The 22,463-nt window shown below is 38.7% G+C and overlaps 2 protein-coding genes across 2 annotated transcripts; both read right to left on the bottom strand.

The window, feature by feature from the left end:
* Positions 1–1,055: 1,055 nt before the first annotated feature.
* Positions 1,056–8,747, bottom strand: gnpat2 (glyceronephosphate O-acyltransferase 2). The gene is made up of 15 exons (XM_041976811.1): positions 8,634–8,747; positions 7,912–8,109; positions 7,646–7,822; positions 6,421–6,550; positions 6,174–6,301; positions 5,970–6,045; positions 5,330–5,481; positions 4,465–4,595; positions 4,016–4,257; positions 3,234–3,491; positions 3,062–3,141; positions 2,249–2,389; positions 1,974–2,073; positions 1,733–1,885; positions 1,056–1,580 (listed from the first exon to the last, which is right to left on the bottom strand). The coding sequence occupies exons 1-15, from the start codon at positions 8,643–8,645 to the stop codon at positions 1,528–1,530; spliced, it is 2,031 nt and encodes a 676-aa protein (XP_041832745.1). The 5' UTR covers positions 8,646–8,747; the 3' UTR covers positions 1,056–1,527.
* A 1,837-nt stretch (positions 8,748–10,584) lies between these two features.
* On the bottom strand, positions 10,585–21,569 carry lpin1b (lipin 1b). The gene is made up of 20 exons (XM_041976810.1): positions 21,362–21,569; positions 19,236–19,439; positions 19,034–19,129; positions 17,271–17,539; positions 16,623–16,733; positions 16,407–16,530; positions 15,967–16,315; positions 15,676–15,769; positions 15,372–15,556; positions 15,197–15,290; positions 14,935–15,004; positions 14,249–14,341; positions 14,069–14,130; positions 13,838–13,976; positions 13,586–13,734; positions 13,082–13,168; positions 12,476–12,628; positions 12,243–12,357; positions 11,983–12,086; positions 10,585–11,881 (listed from the first exon to the last, which is right to left on the bottom strand). Exons 2-20 carry the CDS (start codon positions 19,425–19,427, stop codon positions 11,707–11,709), a joined length of 2,661 nt encoding a protein of 886 aa, XP_041832744.1. The 5' UTR covers positions 19,428–19,439; positions 21,362–21,569; the 3' UTR covers positions 10,585–11,706.
* Between the last annotated feature and the right edge of the window lie 894 nt (positions 21,570–22,463).

The following is a 22,463-nucleotide window of genomic DNA, read 5'->3' as shown; positions in this document are numbered from 1 at the left end:
GGGACCAGTGTAGGCGCCGCTTTTTGCCACATGCTGCAGGGAGGTTTTTACATCCTGGCTGCCACGCTGCGCACCAGATCAACCTGTTCTCCCAAATGAACGGTGAGAAAGAGAGATGGGACAAAGAGCGCCTCAGAGCCAAGGAGAGCGAGAAAAAGATGAATTCAAAGGTGCTGGAGTACATCTCGGTGTTCTGCCAGGACCCTGTCAGCGCTTTACGCATCAAGGTCGACGTGCCACCTGTGTATCGATAATCTCTGTCCATGTCAAACACAATGTACGGTTAGTTGGCACAAAGAGGCCTTCATCTAACTGCTGACAGGTTAAAAGTTCAGCTGATTGGTTTGCATATCTGGAAGACGCTGAACTTTGACCTCAGCTTTCACTTAAAGAACCGAAGAGAATCAAGGAAATGATATTTAAATGTGAAAAGGAAAGTAATCTACAGTGCGTTGCGTTTTGTTACATCTCTTTTGCATTTATTGAAATGTAAAGAACTTAAAATAAACATCTCTAACAAATTAAATCTGACATCATTCAAGAGCATATAATGTTTGATCTTTAGGACATAGACAACAACATTAATAAAGTAACAATACATTTTGTTTTCTCATTTTACTTACAAGTAATCATACTTTAAAGTGCATTATTGATAATAGGAATCAACAAAAAATCTAACAAAAATGTTAAATGTTAACAGAATAAAATCTACTTAAAATTTGTTACAAAGTCCATCCACATGTACCAGCGATGCTTCTGCATTATGTATATCAGAGAGAAAAAAATCTGAAAAAGATAATAATAATAATAAGATCATATATATATGAATATATAATAATATAAGAAGATGATAATATGGAAATAAAGAGGTATAAACAACAGAATTAATTAAAAAATCAGGTATAAAAACAAGGATATGTTAAACACTATCTGTTTTCCACTCTGATTTAAAAACATATTTATATAAAAAAGAGAAATAATTAAAGGTGTAAACAAAAGGAAAATAAAACAATGAAACATAATTACATAATATAAAAATTAGCTTAAAATACTTGTAAAATATGTTTTTTTTTATTTAGAGCAAAATACAGTAAGAAGTAAACAAAAGTTAAAATAAAATGTTATTTATATGTGTTCTAATTTCCCCTTTTTAAATCCACATCTAGAATTTTTATTTATACCTCTTTATGTTCCCATATCAGTTTCATTTATTAATCTTTAGATTTATTCTCTTTTATTCTCACATAATAATTTCCAAACCATTTGTGATCAAACTCATAAAACAAAACAAGCCACATTTGAGTCACTATGTCAGGGCTTTTTCAGTTTTCCACCTCAGCTCTCTGATCTGGGGGATGGGTGTACGGATACAGAGGTAGCCAACATTCAAGAGTGGAGCACAGTCAGATCACCAACCTCAGAATGTAGGCACATAAATGCTAGCATAAAAGAACAGGAGGGTGAAAATGAGGGAGGGAAAAATGCAACCGCAAGGTGACACCAAAGATGGATCTGCTCCAACTGAGACTAAAGTCTGGCATCTGGTGCGGCCTGGAGATTCTGTGGACGGATTTTCCCAGCTAAAGTGAGAGAGGAAAGGAAACAAAATCCCTCAGGCTGTTGCTTGTTAGCGTGGCAAATACAAGCAAAAGCCAACAACACAGAATTGAATTTAAAGTCAATATTTTAAAGAAAGCAAGATAAAAATAGATAACAAGTTCAGAAGACTTACAGAGCATGTCGCCAGTTCTCCTGACAGCCGCTTTGTTCACTTTATATTCATTATTTTCAGAATTCAACTTTGTCACACCCTCCAGTCTTCGCAGTGCAGACAAAACATTTTTCTGTGTGTCTGATGAAAGGGCCTCATATGTGTGAAGTTCACCTACAAAAGACCAAAAAAACAAAAGCAAGTTCACCAGCTGGAGATGATCACAGAAGTCGGGGATCTTTTTAAACACTTTCTGTTTTACCTGAGAGGATTAGCTTTGTAGCCAGGTTTCGCACAGCAAGTAGGAACTGTTTGTCTGTAAACACATGATCTCCCTCCTCACAGAGGTATCTGAACATCAGCTGAAAAGAAAAACACCTGAATAAACCTCCTGTTCAACTTGCAGTTAGAGCTATATTTTAAATTAGTCATTGTAAAACTGGACAAATGCAGTACCAAGGGCTTCCTTCTCCCCACCAAAGTTTTATCTCAGAGCATAACATTTCATTGTAAAGAGAGATAAAAAAGGTAAAGCACCTGATAAGAGTCCATGAAGGGTTTTAGCAACTCCTGCAGGAAGGATAGCACCTCCAGTCCTGCAGCAGAAACCGTCACCTCCTGCTGAGTGACATAGATCGCTCCACATTTCTTTAGAAGGCAGCATGCTTCCTCAAAGTCCTGATGGAGACAAAGATAATCTAGAAACCATCATAATAGCAAAAGTAATAAAGGTTTTACTATGTACATTTACATCTGGATCAAGGCTACTTACAAGTTGGACTTTTTGTCCTTTGAAATGCTTAATATTTTCAGTTTATAGATTCAAGAAGAAACTAGAAATATTTCCTCACAAAGCAAAACTGCTTTATATTTGTGGAAAGGACAGTCACGATAAAAGTCTCTCTACTGGGCTAAAATCTGGAGAAAAGTTTTAAAAAGCTAAAATGTCCTGAGCCTTTCTACAGTGTTTGCTGTTGTGATAAAGCAGGTATCAGATGCTCTGGATACTTGGTGGTCTGCTGCTGTGGGCCATCTGTTTCACAGTTCAACATGGTGCATGTTCAGAAATATGCTTGCTTTTCTATTAACGTGAACAGGCCAAATTACAAGCTTCTGAAATAATAAAAAATCTCTTTTTTATTCTGTTGCATATTTTAAACCTTAAGAGGACCTCTTAACCATGTCTGCAAGCTTAAACCCACCTAGTTACTGCAGTTTAAATGACTACTTAGATGTTTGCTATACAAATAATAAAGCGGCCTATAGGGTTGTACTAAGTGAGCATGCCCAGTACGGCAAAAGAATAGTTGTAAACTATCATTTTTAATGACTGATTGGTGAGACTGTTACCTGAGACGACCTGCCAGGGATGAAGATGAACTCATTGGAGAAAACATCCTGTAGGAAGCAGAAGAAGGAGAGGAGCTCATCTGTGAACAGAACAGTGGATCCCAATGAAGTAAGAGCAAATACTACACAATGCACCAAAAAATACAGATTTCTGTTTGTGCAAAACACTCACCTTTTTGTGAGCTTTTCGTGATAAGCATTGCCATAGCGAGCAAGGCTGGACGCACAAAGACATGCAGGGCCTGATTCCTATAGGAAACCAGCATCAGAACTGCAGTTGCTGTTCTCATCACACCCTCCTCTGGGCTGAGTGGATGTTTCCTCTCAGGCTCGTCCTCCTGAACCAGGTAGACACGCCCCGCTTTACGGTGAACGATGGAGCGATGAAGGACCACGGTGGATGACATCACATCTGAGTCAGGGATGTGATCTGCAATGCAGTTTTGACACATTAGCCTTGTTTCAGAGGTAGATTTGATTTTCAGAATAGATCACATGCGTACATGTGCTAACACGCCTGCATGTGTGTATATGTGCAAACAGGAGACTAATGTGAGACAGTTCAGTGGGGTTGTCTTAGGCTAAGTTACTTAAAGGGCATTAATCCATGGAGCATCTCCTAAGTGAACGTGAAACTTGTGCCAACTTACATTCACCTAATCTGTCTGATCTACCTCAGACCAGGTTAAAGAAGCCTTTACAGTCCTGACATGTGATGCTGACACACTCAGATCCTACTGTGCATTAACTTTGACTGCTTCCTTTAACAAGTCAGCAAGTGGCAAAACAAGTGCCACCTACTGGTCCTTTAAAGCATGTGAAAGTAACCCTCAAAAAGTCAATGCAAGTGGAACCTAAAATTTCTCAAATCTTAAAGACAACTGTTTTAAAAACAACACAAGCAGAAATAAGATTAGCAGCAAGTATACAAAATGTAAGCACTTCCCCACCCACCAGGCCAGTTCAGACGAGCCCCAAAGTCTAGCATCAACCTCCTGAGCCAGAGGGTTTTCTCTGTGAGCTGATCCCACAGCAGACCCTCTTCTGTTAAAACTGTGGTTGGAAACTGGAGCAACAGGCATGCCATCAAAGACCAGGGGCTGATCCGAGAGCCCTCCTCTTGCATTCGTACAATCAGATGAGCCAACCAGCTCACGCAGGCCTGGGCCTCTGCAGTGGGCTTCTGAGGAAGATCTCTGTGAATAGGCATTAGGGGAGAGAAGAAGGGGTGGGGAGACAGAGGAGCTTTGCTGCAGTTAAACTGGAATGTGAATTACTAAAGGGGTCATACCACTGTTGAACAGTTTAACAGTTAAAAGGTTGTTAAGACTTTGATTAAGTTTGAGCAAAGAAACTACAGATGGTTACTGTAAATTATTAGTGTAGTATAAATTTTTCTCTACCTCGGTATGAGGTTATACTGGGAGCGATTTATCTTGCCCTCACAGAGCTGCCGAACAGACAAGGGATGGCCAAAGTTCACATGCATGCTGCCGTAATTCTCCTGCAGAACTCTGCTAGCCTTCAGCAAACCCTGCAGAGCAAGAGCGAAACCTCATGTAAGAGCGTTAGATTTATTAATACACTAACTTTAAGATCAAATATTTATTGTGAATTTTGTTATTGAGATGCAGTAATGAATCTTTACTGTTGTGAAGGTGACATTAACCCACCCAAACCTAAGACATTCCTTAAATTAGTCCCCTAAACCTGATGGTTTTCTATAAAATAAAGTAAAAAAAATAAAAATGTTCACTAATACTTTATCTTTTGTCTTTTGAATGCAAGTATAAAAACAACTTTAACAGATAACATATAACATAAATGATTATTCTGTTTTTTAATAACTGTCATAGGAAATTCCATAATGTTTATTTTAATCTTGACTGTATTTCCCATCTTTTTGGGTCTAGGAATGCCCTCTTTACACTACCTCTGTGGTATTTTCTCAAAGCAGAGACAACAGTTAAAAGGAAAGAGCAAACAGAGGAGACTCAGAGAAAGGAAGTAGAAAGACTGCACCATTATCCTGAAAAAAAAAGACCATGTCTGTCATGTAAACGCTGGCTCACTGGGGGGAATTTCGGCTACAAATGTACGATTTTATGACTTAAACTTCTTAAATTTGAAGAAAAAAACCCCTGTAAGTGTAAAAAAAAATTCCAACACATGTAAACAAATTGGTATGCACAGAGAAAATGCTGAAGTTCTGAACTGGTAGCTTCATGAATAACTTTTGATAAGGCAAATGGTGTGACCAGTGCCTACCATGGTGCTTTCTTTGGGTTTGGGGACACCCAGTAACTCATGTGCTAACAACGATTCCTCCAGCACTCGGTCATAGCTGATACTGATGGGCAACAATGTGATGTCATACACCTCCCCTTTAAAGAAGGGCTCCAGCACCATGTGCATCATACCTGCCGACACATATAGACATTGTTAAGCAGACACACAGGCACATACACAGAATACACACAGCTTAAAGATCATGATTTAAATATTTCTTTAAATGAACAGAAACATTTCTGGACTAGAAATGTGGAAGTTAATGTCTATGAGTTACGTACAGAACTGAAAGTGCTGTAACCTGGTGTGCCTTTTAACCTCTGAAATTTTATTTGTTTTTCTAAAAACTAAGGGTTTTCCTTGACTGTGGGAGTGTTAAATATTCCAAATTGTATCAGATGTGGAAAACAGACTGTAAAATAGACCTAGATAGCTACAGGACCAGATTATTAAGGTTATTATGACTGAAAAAAACAACAACATGGAATTGTGGGTTTGGACAACGGCAGTTGTGGTTATTTGCTGTGAAATTAGAGCAACAAATTATTTAGATGCTCCAAAGCCAATAAGATCTGCTCTGGAAAAGGGTGCTCTCATAGTCAGGGACAAATAAACTCACCCAACTTTGGTGTGAGAGCCTTAAGTGTGCGACTTCTGAAACCTTCCACATAAAACTCCAGAGGAGCAAATCCATTCTGCAGAATACATGTTTAAATGTTAGAGCCACTGAAACTGACAGCAAACAATGGACTGAGAAACACATGAAAACAAAGTTTCTAAATAGTTATGACAGACTGATGACACCCATTACTAAGCATCTTACCCTAACAATGGTTCGGACATATTCTGACAGCACAGCCCAGTAGAGTTTATCAGAGCCAATGGCACGCCGGATAAAGAATGCCCCGGAGCGACGAAGTATTTCTCCAACAATCTTCATCCCTGCAAGAGCTTTACAGTGGAAGACGAGATCATATGAAAAGAAAAAAAAAGAAAAGTCAGGGGCTATATTTTGGGAACTTTTATGGTTCAAATAAAAGCATGTTTTTAAAATATAAATAGATACTTGCGAATTCCAGCAGCAATAACAGGGATTGGGATGTCGTAGATGAACAGGACGTAGGAGACAACCAGGAAGTCCACATAACTCCTGTGATTGGGCATCAAGATCACAGGACTCTCCTGAACAGCTTGTTGCAGCTGGAGTAAAAGAAAAAGTAAAGACTTTATAAAAAAAATAATGTTCACCCAGACATTAAACATAGATTCTTAAAACCTTAAAATGTCATGTTAATTAACAAGCTCAGAGAGGAAGATAAATGGTTTTTTGGCAAAGAACTGAAACTCCAACATGAGGGAGAAATAAGTGCAGCTCCCAAATTTCATTTCGAAAGAATAATAATGTCTTTAGATTCTAAAGACTTAAAGGGAGACAAACAGAATTCAGTTAAATAAGTAATTACATAATCATTACAATATGTTATTAATTTATTAAAGAAGATTATTAAAATTAAATAAGTGGTAATTGGTAAAATGAATAATTAACTGCAACTAAATGTTTTTAATGGCTGTTGATCCGTGCTGCATGTCAGCTTGGAGGAATTTTATTCTTTATTATTATTATTATTATTATTATTGTTATTATTATTATTATTTTCTTTAATTCCTATTTCTTTTTGCAGTCATGCTGTGCACACTGTTGTATTTTCCTGATTGTAGACACATACACATTAATATTAGCCAGAGGCCTAAAGTTGCTTAGTTACCCTGAGATGGGGTTTTAGACTTCACAGATCACACACACCTTGTTATTGAAGGCATGGTTTGTTGCTCAGTCACTTCTGACAACTCCAGTCCTGAATTTGCTTAATTTGTACATTATCTGTGTGTGACACTAACTCTTTAAAGATGACAATTCTTGTCTGATGAGGATCAATGACTCTTTTTCTTAGACCTGAAGATCCGCTGAATAAATGTCTGTCACTGACTGAAAACAACTAACTCTAATTTCGCCTTCAGTTTAATTCATGGAGGTTCAAATGATTGCCACTCAGATATGTACTTTTCATTTTCCATAATAAGTAAATTACAGATATTTTTCCTTTGTCTATTGTGTTTAATTGTTTATTCTTCTTCTTATTATTATTATTTATATGACTTGTGTAAAAACCTGATGAAGATTTAGGTCATAGTTGTGCAGAAATATAAAAGAGAGTGTTTAAAAAGTTCATACACTTTGAAGTACTACAGTGTGGTCTACTGATAGTTGTTATTCAGTAGTTATTTCTAACTGACCATGTTGATTCCTTCTATGTTGACAAAGATGCCACTGAAGAGCCTCTTGAATACTTTGTTCATTGTGTAGGCCATCAGCCTGATAAACCCCAGCTGCAGGTTTTGAGACATTTCATCCAAAATCCCGCTGGCTTCTTCTCTCACTTTCTCCACAGATGAGCCCCTCTCCATGGCAACCTGAATGTGGGGGAGAAGCCTGAGTCCTTGTTGATGATGAGACAATGCAAAACTTTGATGCTACATCTTTTCTAAAGACTGTATCACACCTCTTTGGCCACGTAGCGCATATACTGGGACTCCAGCACAACTCGGTTGAGTTCAGCCGTGGTGAAGGGTGGGGCCCCCTTGTATGGCTGGGGGCTAAAGGTCCTGAGGGCAAAGCCAAGATCACTGTAGCGTCTGATATCCTCCAAAATATCCACAAACTCTTCATCTTCAGGGCCAGCTGTGGCTAAATCTGTATACTGGGAGTAGAAACAATAATTAATTTAAAAGCATTCAAGTTAGTGCTGGACAACTTTAACAAAGACAGATTATAATGTTATAATGTTATTGTATCACTTTGAAAAGCTATTTTAAGACTAATTTAACGTCTTCAACAAGCAATAACTCTGTTGAGATAAGAAGAAACAACACAGTGCCATCATTTCTCCTTTTCATTGTATAGTTTCTGTTTTGTACTATGACCTGAACAACTCAATATTAAGCAACGTCTTAGAAACACCGACAATGGTAAGAAGTAGGGCAAAGTTTCTGCAGCTTAAGACGACTCAGCTGCACAGCAATAAGCTCCAATCTCTGCTAAATAATTCAGACGGCAAACATTTTATTGTATTTATCTCTAACATTACTGAACTGCTACATATCTTTTATAGTCATTGTTAACTTTTAAAGCGTGTAATGAGACCGAGGAGCGAAGTGATGCAACAACTGACACAAATGAACATAACTGCGTTTTAAAAGGGTTATAAAAAAATTTGTGTCTTACCGTGTTCGTCATTCTCTACTAAAAACAATCCCGATCTTTGCAGCTGGCTACTCTCATTGATTTTCGGTTTTCTTACTTGAAAGCTTTTTCTCTTCAGTCTGAGTGCAGAGCAGCAACCTGCAGGGCTGGCCAATGGTGTAGCTGGGTTTTGGGAACTCCTCCCTCCTCAAGTTCGACTCTGCTCTGAAGTAACCTCCACAAACTATGGCGCATCATCCTCATGGAAAATAAAATAAAATAAAATAAAATAAAATAAAATAAAATAAAATAAAATAAAATAAAATAAAATAAAATAAAATAAAATACTGACTATTGCAGTTATTAATTTATTTATTTTATAATTCCACCCGTAGCAGAGCCTGGTCAGAAGAACTGACAGAGGTTCACATGTCAAATTCTGACTGAAGGGTTCCTTATGAACGTTTTGTTTCATTTTACAGTTAATGCTAAAACATAATTCAAGCAAGAGAAGATTTTCCATGAGGTCCTACAACCTAACATATTATGCACATTGGATAGAGATATCTCAAATGGGGAGGCGCAGCTACTCTAAAAATGGAAAAAAAAGGGAGGCAGGAGCATAAAGTGGCATATTGTGTCAATTCCTTAGTAATCATGGGCCAGACTTTACTCCTTGTATATGCCCTACTATCTTAACTAATATTTAAAACACCTGGCCCTTCAGTAAACCTGACTTTGAGGTAGTTCCTGCCACATCCATGTATATTCTACAGTTGAAAATTGAGTTTGCGTTATAATGATGCCTTATAGTAATATCCAATCCACAGTTACAGACCTAAATGCACTGAGCTGTTAAAGCTAGGGCTGGGAGATATGGCCTAAAAATAAAATCTCTGATTTTTCTCTAACCAAATTTCCAATTTTAATTGATCCCCCCCCCCCCCCCTTTTTTTTCTTTCTTAAAAACACATAAAACTTTTTAAAAACAATATTAAAATTAAAGCTTTTGCTTGGAAAATGTGCTTTATTTATTCATTTATATGAATGAATAATGCCATAATGTTTCCTCCTTACAAACGGCTTCTTATCTTGCAGAGATATTCGACACAACTGTATCCGTGATCTCTTTCCATCTGGATCCTTATCATATGGGATCCAATGCAGAAATGAATCCCCTAATGTAAGTTGTCTCTTAACACGAGTTTCTGGGCTGAAATTCTCTTCTGCATCTCAAAGAAAGCAGCATTTCTCACTGCAGTTATAAGACAGCTAAACTCCAGGCATGAGTGAGGGCTCACTTCACTGCATATATGTTAATGCTTTCAGACAAACACCGTTCTGCTGTGGAGGGATGGTTGAGTCCACTGCTAGCTATGGAAGCCCAATGATAGTTTGTGGTGCATATAAAAAAAAAGAAAAAAATGGATTTTCAAAAAAATAAATCATCAAAAAAGAAAAATTTGATCAGTCGATTTTATCAATTAATCCCCCAGCCCTATTTTATGCTGGCAAATTATGCTTGATAGTAAGTTATCTAATGCATCACTGTAATAAAAACATTTTAAGGGACAGCAAATAACTGAATTTCAATAAGTTTAGTAACTTTGGTGTAGAAACACTTATAAGCTTTCATTTTCAAGCATGACAAAACACTGTACGGAGGCCTTGCCTGGGTTCAAATGAAACAGTGATCAGCTGTTCAGGTGGAGGAGATGACATTGCTCTATGGAAAAACATGGAATACAACACAACACAACACAGTCACTGTGGTACCAAAGTCCTCTTTTACTGAGTTTGATGTCACCACTTTATCAATGATCCAGTCAAAGTAGAACAAATAACAGATCATGTTCACAGTTAAAGCAAACAAAGATCATTTCAAGCAGTTTCAGCTCTTTCTTGGAAAGAATAATAGCATTTATAATGAACTACACATCTCTCCTAAACTACATTTAAGGCCTAATGTTATAACATATTTCAGTACTTTTTGCACATCTCATACATAAGACAGGAGCTCTGCAACAGAGATCCCTGCTTATACACTGTTTATAACCTCATATTCTCTCTGCTATTGTAAGAAATGAATATCCTGTTTCTAGCATTTGCTACATAAAAAGAAACCTGTCAAACAATCCTATCAATACTGTAGTCTACAATTATAAGCTGAATTTCATACTGTATCAGTCATTGTCTATTCGGGCAGTCCATATCAGTGGTCTACATAGACTACATACTGTGTCATTCCACAAACTGTAACTTATTATATAATATAAAAGTTGCTCCATTAAGCCTATCACATGGTTCTCATTCAGCACATGCATACTGTGGTTTAGATATAAAAATAAAGGTAATTCAACAAATCATCACACAGATAATCTTAGTTTTTAGAGGAAGCAAACAGTTATGGCCATTAAAAGTGTTGTGCTCTTCTGTTCAGTTACATTCATTTTAAACCAGCTAAAAAAGTGCATACATGTTTTTACTACCACTGTGCTGTCAGAATCATTTTAATGATCTACAACACTAATACTGATTGAGACTGATTTCTTATAAACAGCACTGCAGTTCTTACACACACACACACACACACACACACATACACAATCGTACAGTTGCACGTGTAGAGCTGCATGTTGCTTGTGTGATTAATAAGAAATTTTAGAGTAAGAAAATAAATCTACATGGATTGTTTTGCACAACTTGCCATCTGGTGTGTGTGCTGTAGAGTTATGAGCTCTGATGAACAGATGCAGCAACACAGAAAACAACTGTCTGGATTAAAATAAGAAAAAGTAAACTTCCCTCCTAACTAAGATCCACACTAAGCTGCCTGAATAAATAACTATAATTTCTCCTATATATACACACATCTAGTCCTTTGATAAAAGTGCCCCCTGTACTCATCTTGTGCCTTAAAACTATTCACAGCAGACTTTCCTACTAAGTCTGCTGTGTAGAGAAAAGTGCTAAATTGTCTATAAGAATTTACGTTATTATTTAATCACACATGTAATCATAATTATGTCCAGATTGCTGCTATATCTCATATCGCATGCCATCAGCTAGTCAGTGCTCTTCCTGCCAGGGGAAGCTGAGCAGTCACAGGTAGCAGTCAGCTGCTGGGATCAGGAGTCTGTGGGGGTGTAGTTCCCTGATGGTCCACCTGGGGGAGTTGCTCCCTCCAGTAAGTGAAATGGCTGTAGGTATCAGAGCATGGGAAGTCTGATGAAGAGGATCGCATCTTGAGAGGAAACACATGGTCCACCACTTCACCCAGACGGACATAACTAAGGAGAAGAGGTGCATAAAGTGAGCTGCAACATCCATGTGTATGTCTGTATGATACTGCTTCCTTCTAAAGAGCTTGCGAACTGGATGCAGGACTTACGATGAGATGTTGGTCTTGGCGTGTTCCTGCACCAGCTCCCCTTTTGGGTTTACTGTAAAAATCCTGTTTAGTGGTACTCCTACTTCTTTATAGGAATACACATCCTAGAAATAAAAAAGTAGCGAGATTAATGTGTTAAATATTTGAGATTTATCTAAATCAAATCTGATCATTAATAGTATATCTGGCAAAAATTATGGACTTAAAATGACCAGGTGTTTGCTGTTAAGCATGCCTGATGTGAAAGTGTGTGTATGTACCGTTGGTCTGTTGCCAAACGCTGCATAGAAAGGCTGTGTGTTGGGGTGGAAGAGGTTTTTTATATCAGTGAGACACTCCACCTTGAACTTCTCTGGCTTCTTCTCAATCACCTCCCTGTCAAACACACAAAAGAAAAACACAATCAGTGGAGCTGCTCCTGCTGTTTTCCATTACAGAAGAGCCTAAGCTAAGCTAAAACAAACTGTACATGTGTGTTTGAGGCTTTGAATACCTGTGTAGAGCTGAAAAGAGGCTGCTCGGGCTCAGAAGGACAGGCCCCATTGGAAGCATGGTACCTCGCTCATTGACCCAGTTGAGGTAACCTCTGGTCATGTCAGCCATGCCGATTGCTCGAGCTGAGCAATACAGGAACTTGTAACCATTTCTGATGAAGGGAGAGAGATTATTACACAAGAGAAAACAATTTGTAGTCACTAAAAATCTATTTTACTCCATCAATCAATCATGTTTGTTCAATTTTAAAGACTACCTCTGATTAAATTATCACGTTTCAAACTTTGTTAGTATCTCTGTATGGTGTTTTTATTATGGTGAATGACATATCATGAGAAAACTAAGCAAATCAACATTTACCTTTTCCCCCTTGAAGTGGCAAATTCAGCCAACATGGGATTCAAATGTAACAAACCTAAGGAGCTAATCCCATGAACCTGAAGGGTGGGATTTGTCTGAGCTTATGATTGTTGTGGGTTTATTTAATAGGAGCAATACATTGTTAGTTATATGTAAGCCTTTTTTGGCCAAGAACAGATTCACTTCAAGCTTTAGCTTTCATAAAATCAATTGGACTGTTGGATATAACTAGATCACTGCTTACTGGCTGACTTTGTGGTAGAGCTGTGCAATACCCTGGTGAGTCCAGTCTTTCCCCAGTGTGGGCAGAATGTGACCCAACGTGTCTGACCTGCAGAAAGAAAGAAAACGGTGAGACTGGAGCATGAGATTTTAGGTTTTGGAGTATTAAAATAAATAAATAAATAATAAAAAAAAGTTAAAATATCAATAAGACTGAGAAAAGATTTATATGTATTAATGGAAACAGACTGAGCAACTGATTCCATTATTAAACATTAAAAAGGCAGATAAATATTCAGTGAAAAGTGTACTCATGTTCAGCAGTGAATAAATGTGTCAAAAGAAACCATTGTGAGTTGATTGCTACTAAGCATTGAACCCTCAGATACATTAAAAAGCCATTTAGGCTACAGTGGTGCATGGCATACAGATGATCTTACCACCGGACCTACATCTAAATCCACTGCAAACTAAGATAATGTACTTGTTGAAGTACATGCAAACGGAGTACATTTGCATCACCAACCTGGTAATGGTTCCATCTATGTCAGAGATGATTATCTTGTCATCCCAGTTCCAGAGGTAGATGGTTCCCTGACAGCGACAGGTTCCCTGGTACTGAGTGGTTACACTAAACACAACATCATTGGGACCATCCTGCAGCTGAAGCGACAGCTGTGTGTGTGAGAAGGGAAAAGAAAAGAAGATGTTTGAAAAATAATTCACAAAAAAGATAAGACCTTTAAAATAATACTGTATTTCAAACTTGTGTCCTCACCAGCTGCTCTGATGTGAGACGGAGTGTTTTCTTATAAGACACACCTCCCAACGAGGGTCCAGGCTCTGAGTGGATGATAGGGGAGCTTTGCTTGGCTGTGAGGTGGTCTTCATCACTAGATGATGACTCTTCTTTATGTCTGACATCAGAAAGTTTACCAAAGTGTTAATGTTAAAATATACATGTAAAATAACAAGTGAAATGTTTTTGTGGTCTGGGATGTTTTCTTACCTGCTTTTCATTTTCCCAATCTGCTCTGCAGAGCCACAGGCCCCACGCTCTGCAGCTGAATCCTAAAAAAGAGTTTCATTCTCATTTATTGAGCAATGACACTGGCAAACATTAAAACAGTAAACACAAAGAAAAGAGCAACAATTTGATCAATTTTGTAAGCAGAAAAGAACAACTTACCGATTTGCCGTTGTTATTTCGGCCTCTCCAGGAGAACCACCACCTCCCTCCTTTCTTGGGCATCTTGTCCTTCATAATGTTCTCCACTGCAGCCTGCAGAAGAAAACGCACAACCCAAACATCCACAACACAACACCATAAAAATTAAAAAACTAAAGCCAAACTAGACTGTAAATCAACAAACTGTAACACAGAAATGTCTTTCAAGCAGGGATGGAAAAAATAAAGTGTCAGAAAAGGCATAGGTAAGCAAAGAGGTAAAAGAAGAACAAAGCTGGAAGAAGAGAGGGACATAAGATGAGAAAAATAAGAGAGTTGAAAGAGTGTTGTGTCCTCCGTGACATACAGAACTGTAGCCCAGGACACCAGTCAGACAACAGAGGAGGAACTCTAAGGATGACTGAATATAACTGAGGCAAGAGGTCTAATGAATGAATGGATAAAGTCAAGGATGAGGAAGTTGCGAAAAAAGAGAGGGAAAAGAACAAAGCAGAAGACAGTGTTTAACTGCATTGTCATAGAAATGCAGATTTAGTGGATGTTTTGCTGTTGCAGTGACATTGTGAGGTTGTTTGCAGCGAGACATACAAGTTGTAGTACCAGCTTTGATCAGAAGAGGGCGCATAGAAGTAATGTAATATGATAAATCTACTGAGTCATTACTTGTGCAGTATGCCACTGCTTACCTTTGGCAGAGGTTTCTGAAAGGCTTGCATAGCCAACACAAGTGGAGCAGCAGTGCTCCAGTTATAGTACCTAAGGGAGACAACAAAATATATCTTCCTAAGTTCCAGAAATGCAACAAAAGATGGATTTAGCCTATATCATTGCAAAGCCTTTTCTTTAGAATAAAAAATATACTGCAACACTGCATTTTTTGCATCTTTAAGTGTAAATAAATCCACATAATATAATATGTTTTTACTCCCACAAGTAGTAATGTCTTACTTTGAGCCAATTTTCACAACTAAGTTGGGGTCATCAATGATTGAGGGGTTTTCTGTGAACTGTTGATAGGAGATGATCTTCTCACAAAACTGCTCTATAAGGGCAAAAAGATGCATTTTAAATTCAAGCTTACATTGTGTATGAAGTGTATCTTGAATTCAAAATGATAGCAGACCTTTAGTGATCTCTTTGTTGTCAGTGAGTCCCCCACACAGAGAGATAGTGATAGACGGCAGGTCAGACATGGGATCACAGTAGCTGTCCACTCCACTGTCTCCTCCTGAGCTCATGGATTGTGGGGACAGACTGGTGCTGTGGAGCCCTGGGTCGGAGATGCTTCTCATGGTTGAACCACTGTCACTGCAGGGGAGGCAGAAGTGTTTATGAGAGGGGGGCAGAACTCCCAGATCTGATTACATTAGTCATAACTGAGGTTTTATAAACACACAACAGATGTGTGCATGTGTATCTCTCTGTACCTCTTAGGGAAATAGAGGGCTGCTACTTCAGGCTCAAGCTCAGTGATGTCATCCAGGTAAACTCCATCAGAGCCAAGATGGCGACTCCTTTTCTCTGCAAGAGAAAAAAGTAAATTCAGTTCTACTATAATTTCTGTATAAGATTTCTATCTCTTTGGAAATACCATTTTACTGAGTTTTACTGAGCCTTGGAGGAACATTGCACAAGACAGGAAAACAGCTGCCAGGGAAATTTTACTTCATTATTTGGTTAAATAATCCACCCTTTTATGGATCAACAGCAACTATTACCTTTTCTCTTGGATGGAGAGTCTGTCTTCCCAACTGGACGAGGCACTGCCTCCTCCATGTCGGCCATCATTCTTGTCGCCATCCCTCCCACTGTGCTAATCTGCATGTCTGAAGTTTCTATCTTAGCCTCCAGCCTCATGGATTCTGACTCTGTCCCAACTGTTATGACTGTTTCCTCTTTGACTGCTGTCTCCACCTGAGTTAGCAGTCGGAGCGCCGGTATTTCGGGGCAGGGTCCACATCGCTCCGAAGTCTTATGAGTAATCACACGGAAGTGTGTGCTTTCAGATACGGGGATGGACACGGGATAAATGGGTGGTGGGTCAGACTTAAGTGGGAGGAAGGAAGGCTAGAAAACCAGAAGAGGATAATTAAAAAATTAAAAACAATGCAGCACCAATCCAGACATTTCGATGTGCTCATTGTGGGCATTTTTGTACCGTGGCAGCTTGTGGCAGCTCTCCCCAGGCCCAGTGCATGGCTGGATCCTGACTGTCTGCATCTAATGGACTGGTGATTAGTTCAGAGTCACTCTTAGGAGATGTGGGGCGTGAGCTACCAGGGCTGAGAGAGGAAAAGATGAAGAATTTAAGTTAGATATCTCTTTCTGTATTAGATAACAAAAAGCATGTGTAGATTTTGCATGAGTTGAGCACCTATGGACCGGGCTCCACTCCCCATCGGAACGAGCGTAGATGCCAGTTTGTTTGAAAGAACCGCTGTTTGGACCACCAGACTCGTCTCTCAAGACATCCCGAGATGAAGCTCTGCAGAGCAAACACACATTATGTTTGTAATGGTCTAAATTTCGCATTTTTCTTCTCACTTGTCTTTCTGTAACAGCTTCTATGACCAACTGAAACACGGGTCATGTCTGAGCTTGCTGCACTTTGCCTGCACTCAAAACAAAACATCTCATAGCGACAATCCAGGTCAGCCAACTGAGACTACTGTCAGTGAAAAAAAACAAGACATCTGTGTTTTGTTTTACTTCTTATGTTTGTTGGATGTTGTGAAAAATATGAGTATTAAATTGGGTATTAAAAGAACAATATAATAAAGATTTATTATTTCTAAGCATGGAAAGTTTCTTTAATATCAAAGCAAGATAACACTATATTTTCAGTGATTTTCTGTGATTTATTGAACTATTGCTCTGTAATGCAAATCCCTATCCTTTGTCCTTGGATTCTAAATTCCTGTCATCATATTCCTCCAACATTCCTCAGGGTTTTTCCATTTTTGAAATTTCTTTGAAGCTTTCTATGTTATTTTCTCCTATCAGTCGCTTCCTATTTTCTTACCTGTTGCTCTCCATTTCCGTCCCTTCATCAGAGCTCATGTCTATGGAGAACATGTCTTCATCTGCCGAGTAGTCTCCACTCTCCTCTCTCCTTGCACTGTCTGCCCGGCTCTTCCTCCTCCGTTTTCTCCTTTTCTTCATCATCATGCTGCTATTCTCTCCTTTGTTTCCCAGAGAGCCTAAGGTCTGTATAGGTGGCCCAGAGGAGCTCATCATTACGGCTCCATCTGACAAGATGGGAGAGGTGGCCAAATAGGCGGGAACAATTTCCTGCATGAATCAGAAACACAAGACAGATAATGTTTACTTTGTAAAGCAAAGATTACCAATATAGAAAAAGCCTGTGAATAGACCTGAAACTTAGTGTAGAAATATTTAGTATGTGCATTGAAATTAAGTGGTTTAGGGGCCTTCTGCATGAAACAAAAGAATAATTTGGTTTGCATTTGGGGATTTGAATGACATACACACAAAGAACATTGCAACATTGTGTGCAACCCTCATTAGTGTTATCCCTTAACATTAAAGCATTTATCTAAGCATAAGAAAAAAAAGAACTGCATCTGGACACACTTGTCCTGGCATGCAACCATCCATCCATTTTGAAGCTGAATGTTGAAGTTTGAATTAATTCCCACTGGTGTTTTGCATTATTTTGGTCTGAGACAAATTCATTCCTCTGAATATGTTTTACTAACAGAATTTCTTTCTCTGTTCTGTAAAGCAAGTTTTATAGCTCCCTATAAAAACGCTGCTTCTTGGAAAGAAAAAGCTTTCTAGGAGGATCTCCTGCTGTCAGTGCCGCTAAGTATAAATGCATGCAGATGTACAGCAAGAGAAAGAAAGGAAGTGCTAATGTTTAACCATATGATTTGTGGTCTGACAATACAGCCTCACGTTTTGCTTCCCTGTGCCAAGAAAATGGGTTCAGAGACACACTGCTGCTCCTCCCCTCTTTGCTCTTCCAAGCTTGGGAATCTGACACCACCCTGGGGAGAATAAATCACCCACTTCCTTTGTTAGAATCAGCCCCCCAGTCTTAGTACTTTATCGCTTGTTTATTACTTTCGGCTGCCCTCTTCTTCATGTGTGTACAGTGGTTAAAAAAACAACATGTTTATCATGATGGTGCATGTGGCTTTGCTTTTTTTTTCCTTTTGGAATTTAAAAAAGGGGGTTAACCCAAATGAAAACACTCGCTGTGCCAGTTTCCAAAACCTGCAGGAAAAACAGCATGAAACACTTAAAACTGAGCTTAATCGCATATATGTAAAAACAGGAACTTAAATTAGAGAGAAAAAATTATTTCTGATTTTATGTTTAAAATTCATAAAACTTTTAATCATACGGTTACAGTATTTAATTTACTTTAGGTAATAAAACTTAGGTTAGTAAATACTCCCTTCATCGCTCTCACTCACTGATAAACATAAGGAGGCTGTTGAAAAATGAAATAAAGAAATTCCAGGCTGCTGTGCCAACTCTGCACACAGCATAACCTTTTCAAAATAATACAACTATGCATAAGAAGGAAATTAGCTTTGATAATGCCTCTTGCTGGTTAACACTGGCATGTCCCAGCTGTAGCCTGGTGGAGCTCGTGGTGTTTTCATTTGAATTCATTTCTCAGAGGCCTTCAAGTATCTGGGATTTTGCATAATCAGGACAGTTTTATTACAGTTATGGTCATGCAAAGAAAAACATGTCATAACAAGCATTACTACAACCCTGGCTGAGGGAAAGCCATTTTCTCCTGATCATTACCTGATCATTTTCTGTTTCTTGCACAAAGAATGCTTCTCCATTGTCCCCAAGCTTCATATGCAGAGCCACTGGTTCTCCATTGATTTCCATGTCCACCTGCAGCAGAGAGAAAAGGAGGGGAAAAGGTAAGAGATGAAAAAACTAGAGATTTTCTTTTCTGATATATCCCTTTTTGTTTATTTGTTTGTTTCATTTTCCATACCACTTTCTCTCGGGACCGGAGAACACCCATTTTGCCGAAGCGAACGTGGAAGGGTGAACACTGCAAAGAGCCATCAGGCCGCCTCACAACAATGACATCGATGCAGCCAGAGAGGGTGGCTGGATTGAGGCCTCGGTATAATTCTTTGACCTGGACAAACACCTGACCTGCCAGCTGGCCCACGTAGTTCATGGTCTGACGAGTCTGGTTGAACAAGTGGTGTAGACAAAAGAGGGACAAGAAAGGAGAAAATAAATTATTTAGCACTCAAGAGCTCTGCAATTTTTAAACCAGTCAATCAAAGCTGTCGAAATTAGGCAAGGCATTTCAGTAATGCGATTTAAAACCACTGCTTTAGTGAAAGCTGGTTCTAGTTCATGCAGACCGGTTACACAGCACCAACACTGTCAGACTTGTTGCTACTTTCGCCCCCACACCCCCATCTCCTTCCTTCCAAGTTTGGAAACTTGATCCAACTGTTTTCCAGTCAGCAAACCCCAACTGTAGAGCTCAAAGAACAGCTAAGTTAGACCAGTCGGGACGTCTCAAGTGACAGTTTCATAGCATTGAAATGTAAAGAGCAAAAGAAAAGTTTAAAATGCCTTTACACCAGGCTAACTGTAGCTGATTGGTCATCTTTGTATTGTTGAATAACAGATACAGATCACTCAGTTTGTTCATTTCTGGTCAACACTGTCTATGTGATAGAATTGAGCAACTGTAGACCCTTGAGCAAGGCCCTGTATCCCTCCCAACTGTTCCCTGGACTGCAAAACATGGCAGTACATGAGAGATGGGTTAAAAGCAGAGCTGAATTTCCCAATCGGGATCATTTAAATAAAAAAATATATTATTATTATTATTATTATCTCAATTAAACATTTTACCACCAACTGGTAAAGTTTAGCATTACCTCCTAAAACAAATGCAAATATAAAAACAGTATACAGATAATAGTTTGCATTTTTTTTTCCTAAAGATTTGAATATCATTTGCAAATTACATTAACAGTAGCTCTGAAGAGGATGAGCACAAGGTGAGATGAAGAAAAAAAAAGAATAAAAACCAAAGGTTTTGAAAGATGACTGCTAAAATCGTGTGCTGATTAGATTTAGATCACCCTGGTTTCTGAAGTGGGAATATTCAGGTGCAGCTGGGAGTTTTGAAAGTTGACTATTAAAAGACAAGCAAGGGGTTGACCTTGACTCAATTGGCAGCAGGCTTTAAAATGATTGCATCACCAGCAAAGATAGGGATAAAAGATGCCAGTCCCTTCTATTTTTCATATGATCAGGAGAATCGAATGATCCTGTTAAAGAACAGAGGCTCTATTTTTAGAATAGCAGGTGAATCTGAGAAAACGCGTTGTCTCCTGCAACATCCTGTGCAAATGAACTTCACTGTATTAAATTATTAATTGAATTTTCCACTGAGGCATGGAGTTACAACACTGCAGCTACACTGTGCTGAGCAGCTCCATCCAAAAATAGACTTGCGTTAGAGATCAGACAAAAAAGAGAAGAGTGTCTCAAAAAATGCAGACAAGCAGCTTTTGGTGAAACAAATGAGTTGTCCTGAAAAAAAATCCCCCTTCACAGTCAGGCCCAACTAGTGACTCTTTTACAATGGTATGCTCATTAGTTTAATGAGCCTAAAGTCTCAGTTTTTCAGGACTCTGGCAGGGCCACTCTGCAGATAATGAGTGTGCAAGTGTGGACCGAATCTGTTAACAAGCCTCACATAAGACCACCCCCTCGTTTTTAAACTGAGGAAGTAAAAGTATCTGCCATTTAAAGAAACATTTAAAGAGTACTGGTTTCATAAAAACTAAATCAAATTAAAAATAAATAAATAAATAAATAAATAAAAAGAGCCGACACGTGACAATACACGTGCCTGAACTGAACAGTCAATCAGATTCCCAAATAATATCTTTCAATTGAACATTTTATTTGTAGTGGATGTTGGTAAAAAGCTAAGTCACGTTTATCCTCCTGACCGGACAAAAAGAAAATGTTGGTGATGAATATTACGTCGTTGATTATAACAGATGGGTATATTGATTATCAAGTCAGATTTCTATCCATAAAATCACGAATCGTGTGTACAGATAAAGACAAACATACCTGGCAGACTTCACCAACACACTGAGACGAGCGTTTCCTCAATGGTGAATGGCAGCGTCACAAATAAAAATAGTTTCTGTTTCCAGGCGGAAATTATGTCCGAGTCTGTCATGTAGTAATAACTTTTTGCCCACCAGTCGCAACAGTAGAAACCAAATATTTAAGTAAAAAAGACCCTCATTGCTCCCTCTGTTTATCTCCTTTTACTCCTTGCGGAGCCTGTTAGAGGATAACGTCACGTGCAGCGTCTATTCGCTTTCGACCAATCAGCACCGAGCTGGTGAGTTGCAAAACGCACCGTTTTGGGCTGCCACAGTGGCAAATGTTGCTGCCTCTTCCTTACGCGGTAATAAACATGTTTTGTGGCGCCACATTGTTTTCTCATTGCTTTATTAGGACACAGTTTGTCACTGCTGAACCTAAAGCTAAATGTTTAAGTGATGACATAAATAAGATCCAATTAGAAATAAGATCAAATTAGAAATACATATTTATTTTGTGTTTTCTGCACATGACATGGGTACATTAGTTATTAAAACAAAACTTTACCTGGTCACAGTGTTATGGGTTTTTAAGCTGAGTTTAGGGGTTGCGGTATAGCTACGTCAGTGTTTAAAGTCACACAGTCAGTGATGCAGTGAGGTGATCTTTCTGACCAATCACAGCGCAGCCTCGTTGCACAGGCGATGTTAGCTGTTTCAGCTCGAGACCCTCCAGTCACCGAGATCGTGTGAAGAGGATGTGGCTGACTGTTTCAACATGACGTTACTAAACACTATGAAAGCCAGACATCTAATGCCTGTGTATTAAACACGTAATTTCCATCGCCCTAGATACACTGACTGATACAAGATACAAAATAAAATTGATATCATCTTGGGATAAAATAGTTTATACTTTATATCACGAATGTAAAGTTACATTATTGCCAACTCTCACTTTGCGTGTATTTGAGTGAAGTGGAAACGCATCCAGAATCTTATCAACCCTCTCTTCATTCACATGCTACAGGCACCAACCCGAAATATTGGATGTATAAGTGCTGCTGTAGCCTCACTTGTTGCTCTTATGCTTCTACATTCACTCTGGGCAAAGTGTGTTT

The sequence above is a fragment of the Melanotaenia boesemani genome, chromosome 22 (assembly GCF_017639745.1).
Source record: "Melanotaenia boesemani isolate fMelBoe1 chromosome 22, fMelBoe1.pri, whole genome shotgun sequence".
In the NCBI taxonomy this organism is placed as follows: domain Eukaryota; kingdom Metazoa; phylum Chordata; class Actinopteri; order Atheriniformes; family Melanotaeniidae; genus Melanotaenia; species Melanotaenia boesemani.
This window is presented reverse-complemented; position numbering and strand designations above follow the sequence as displayed.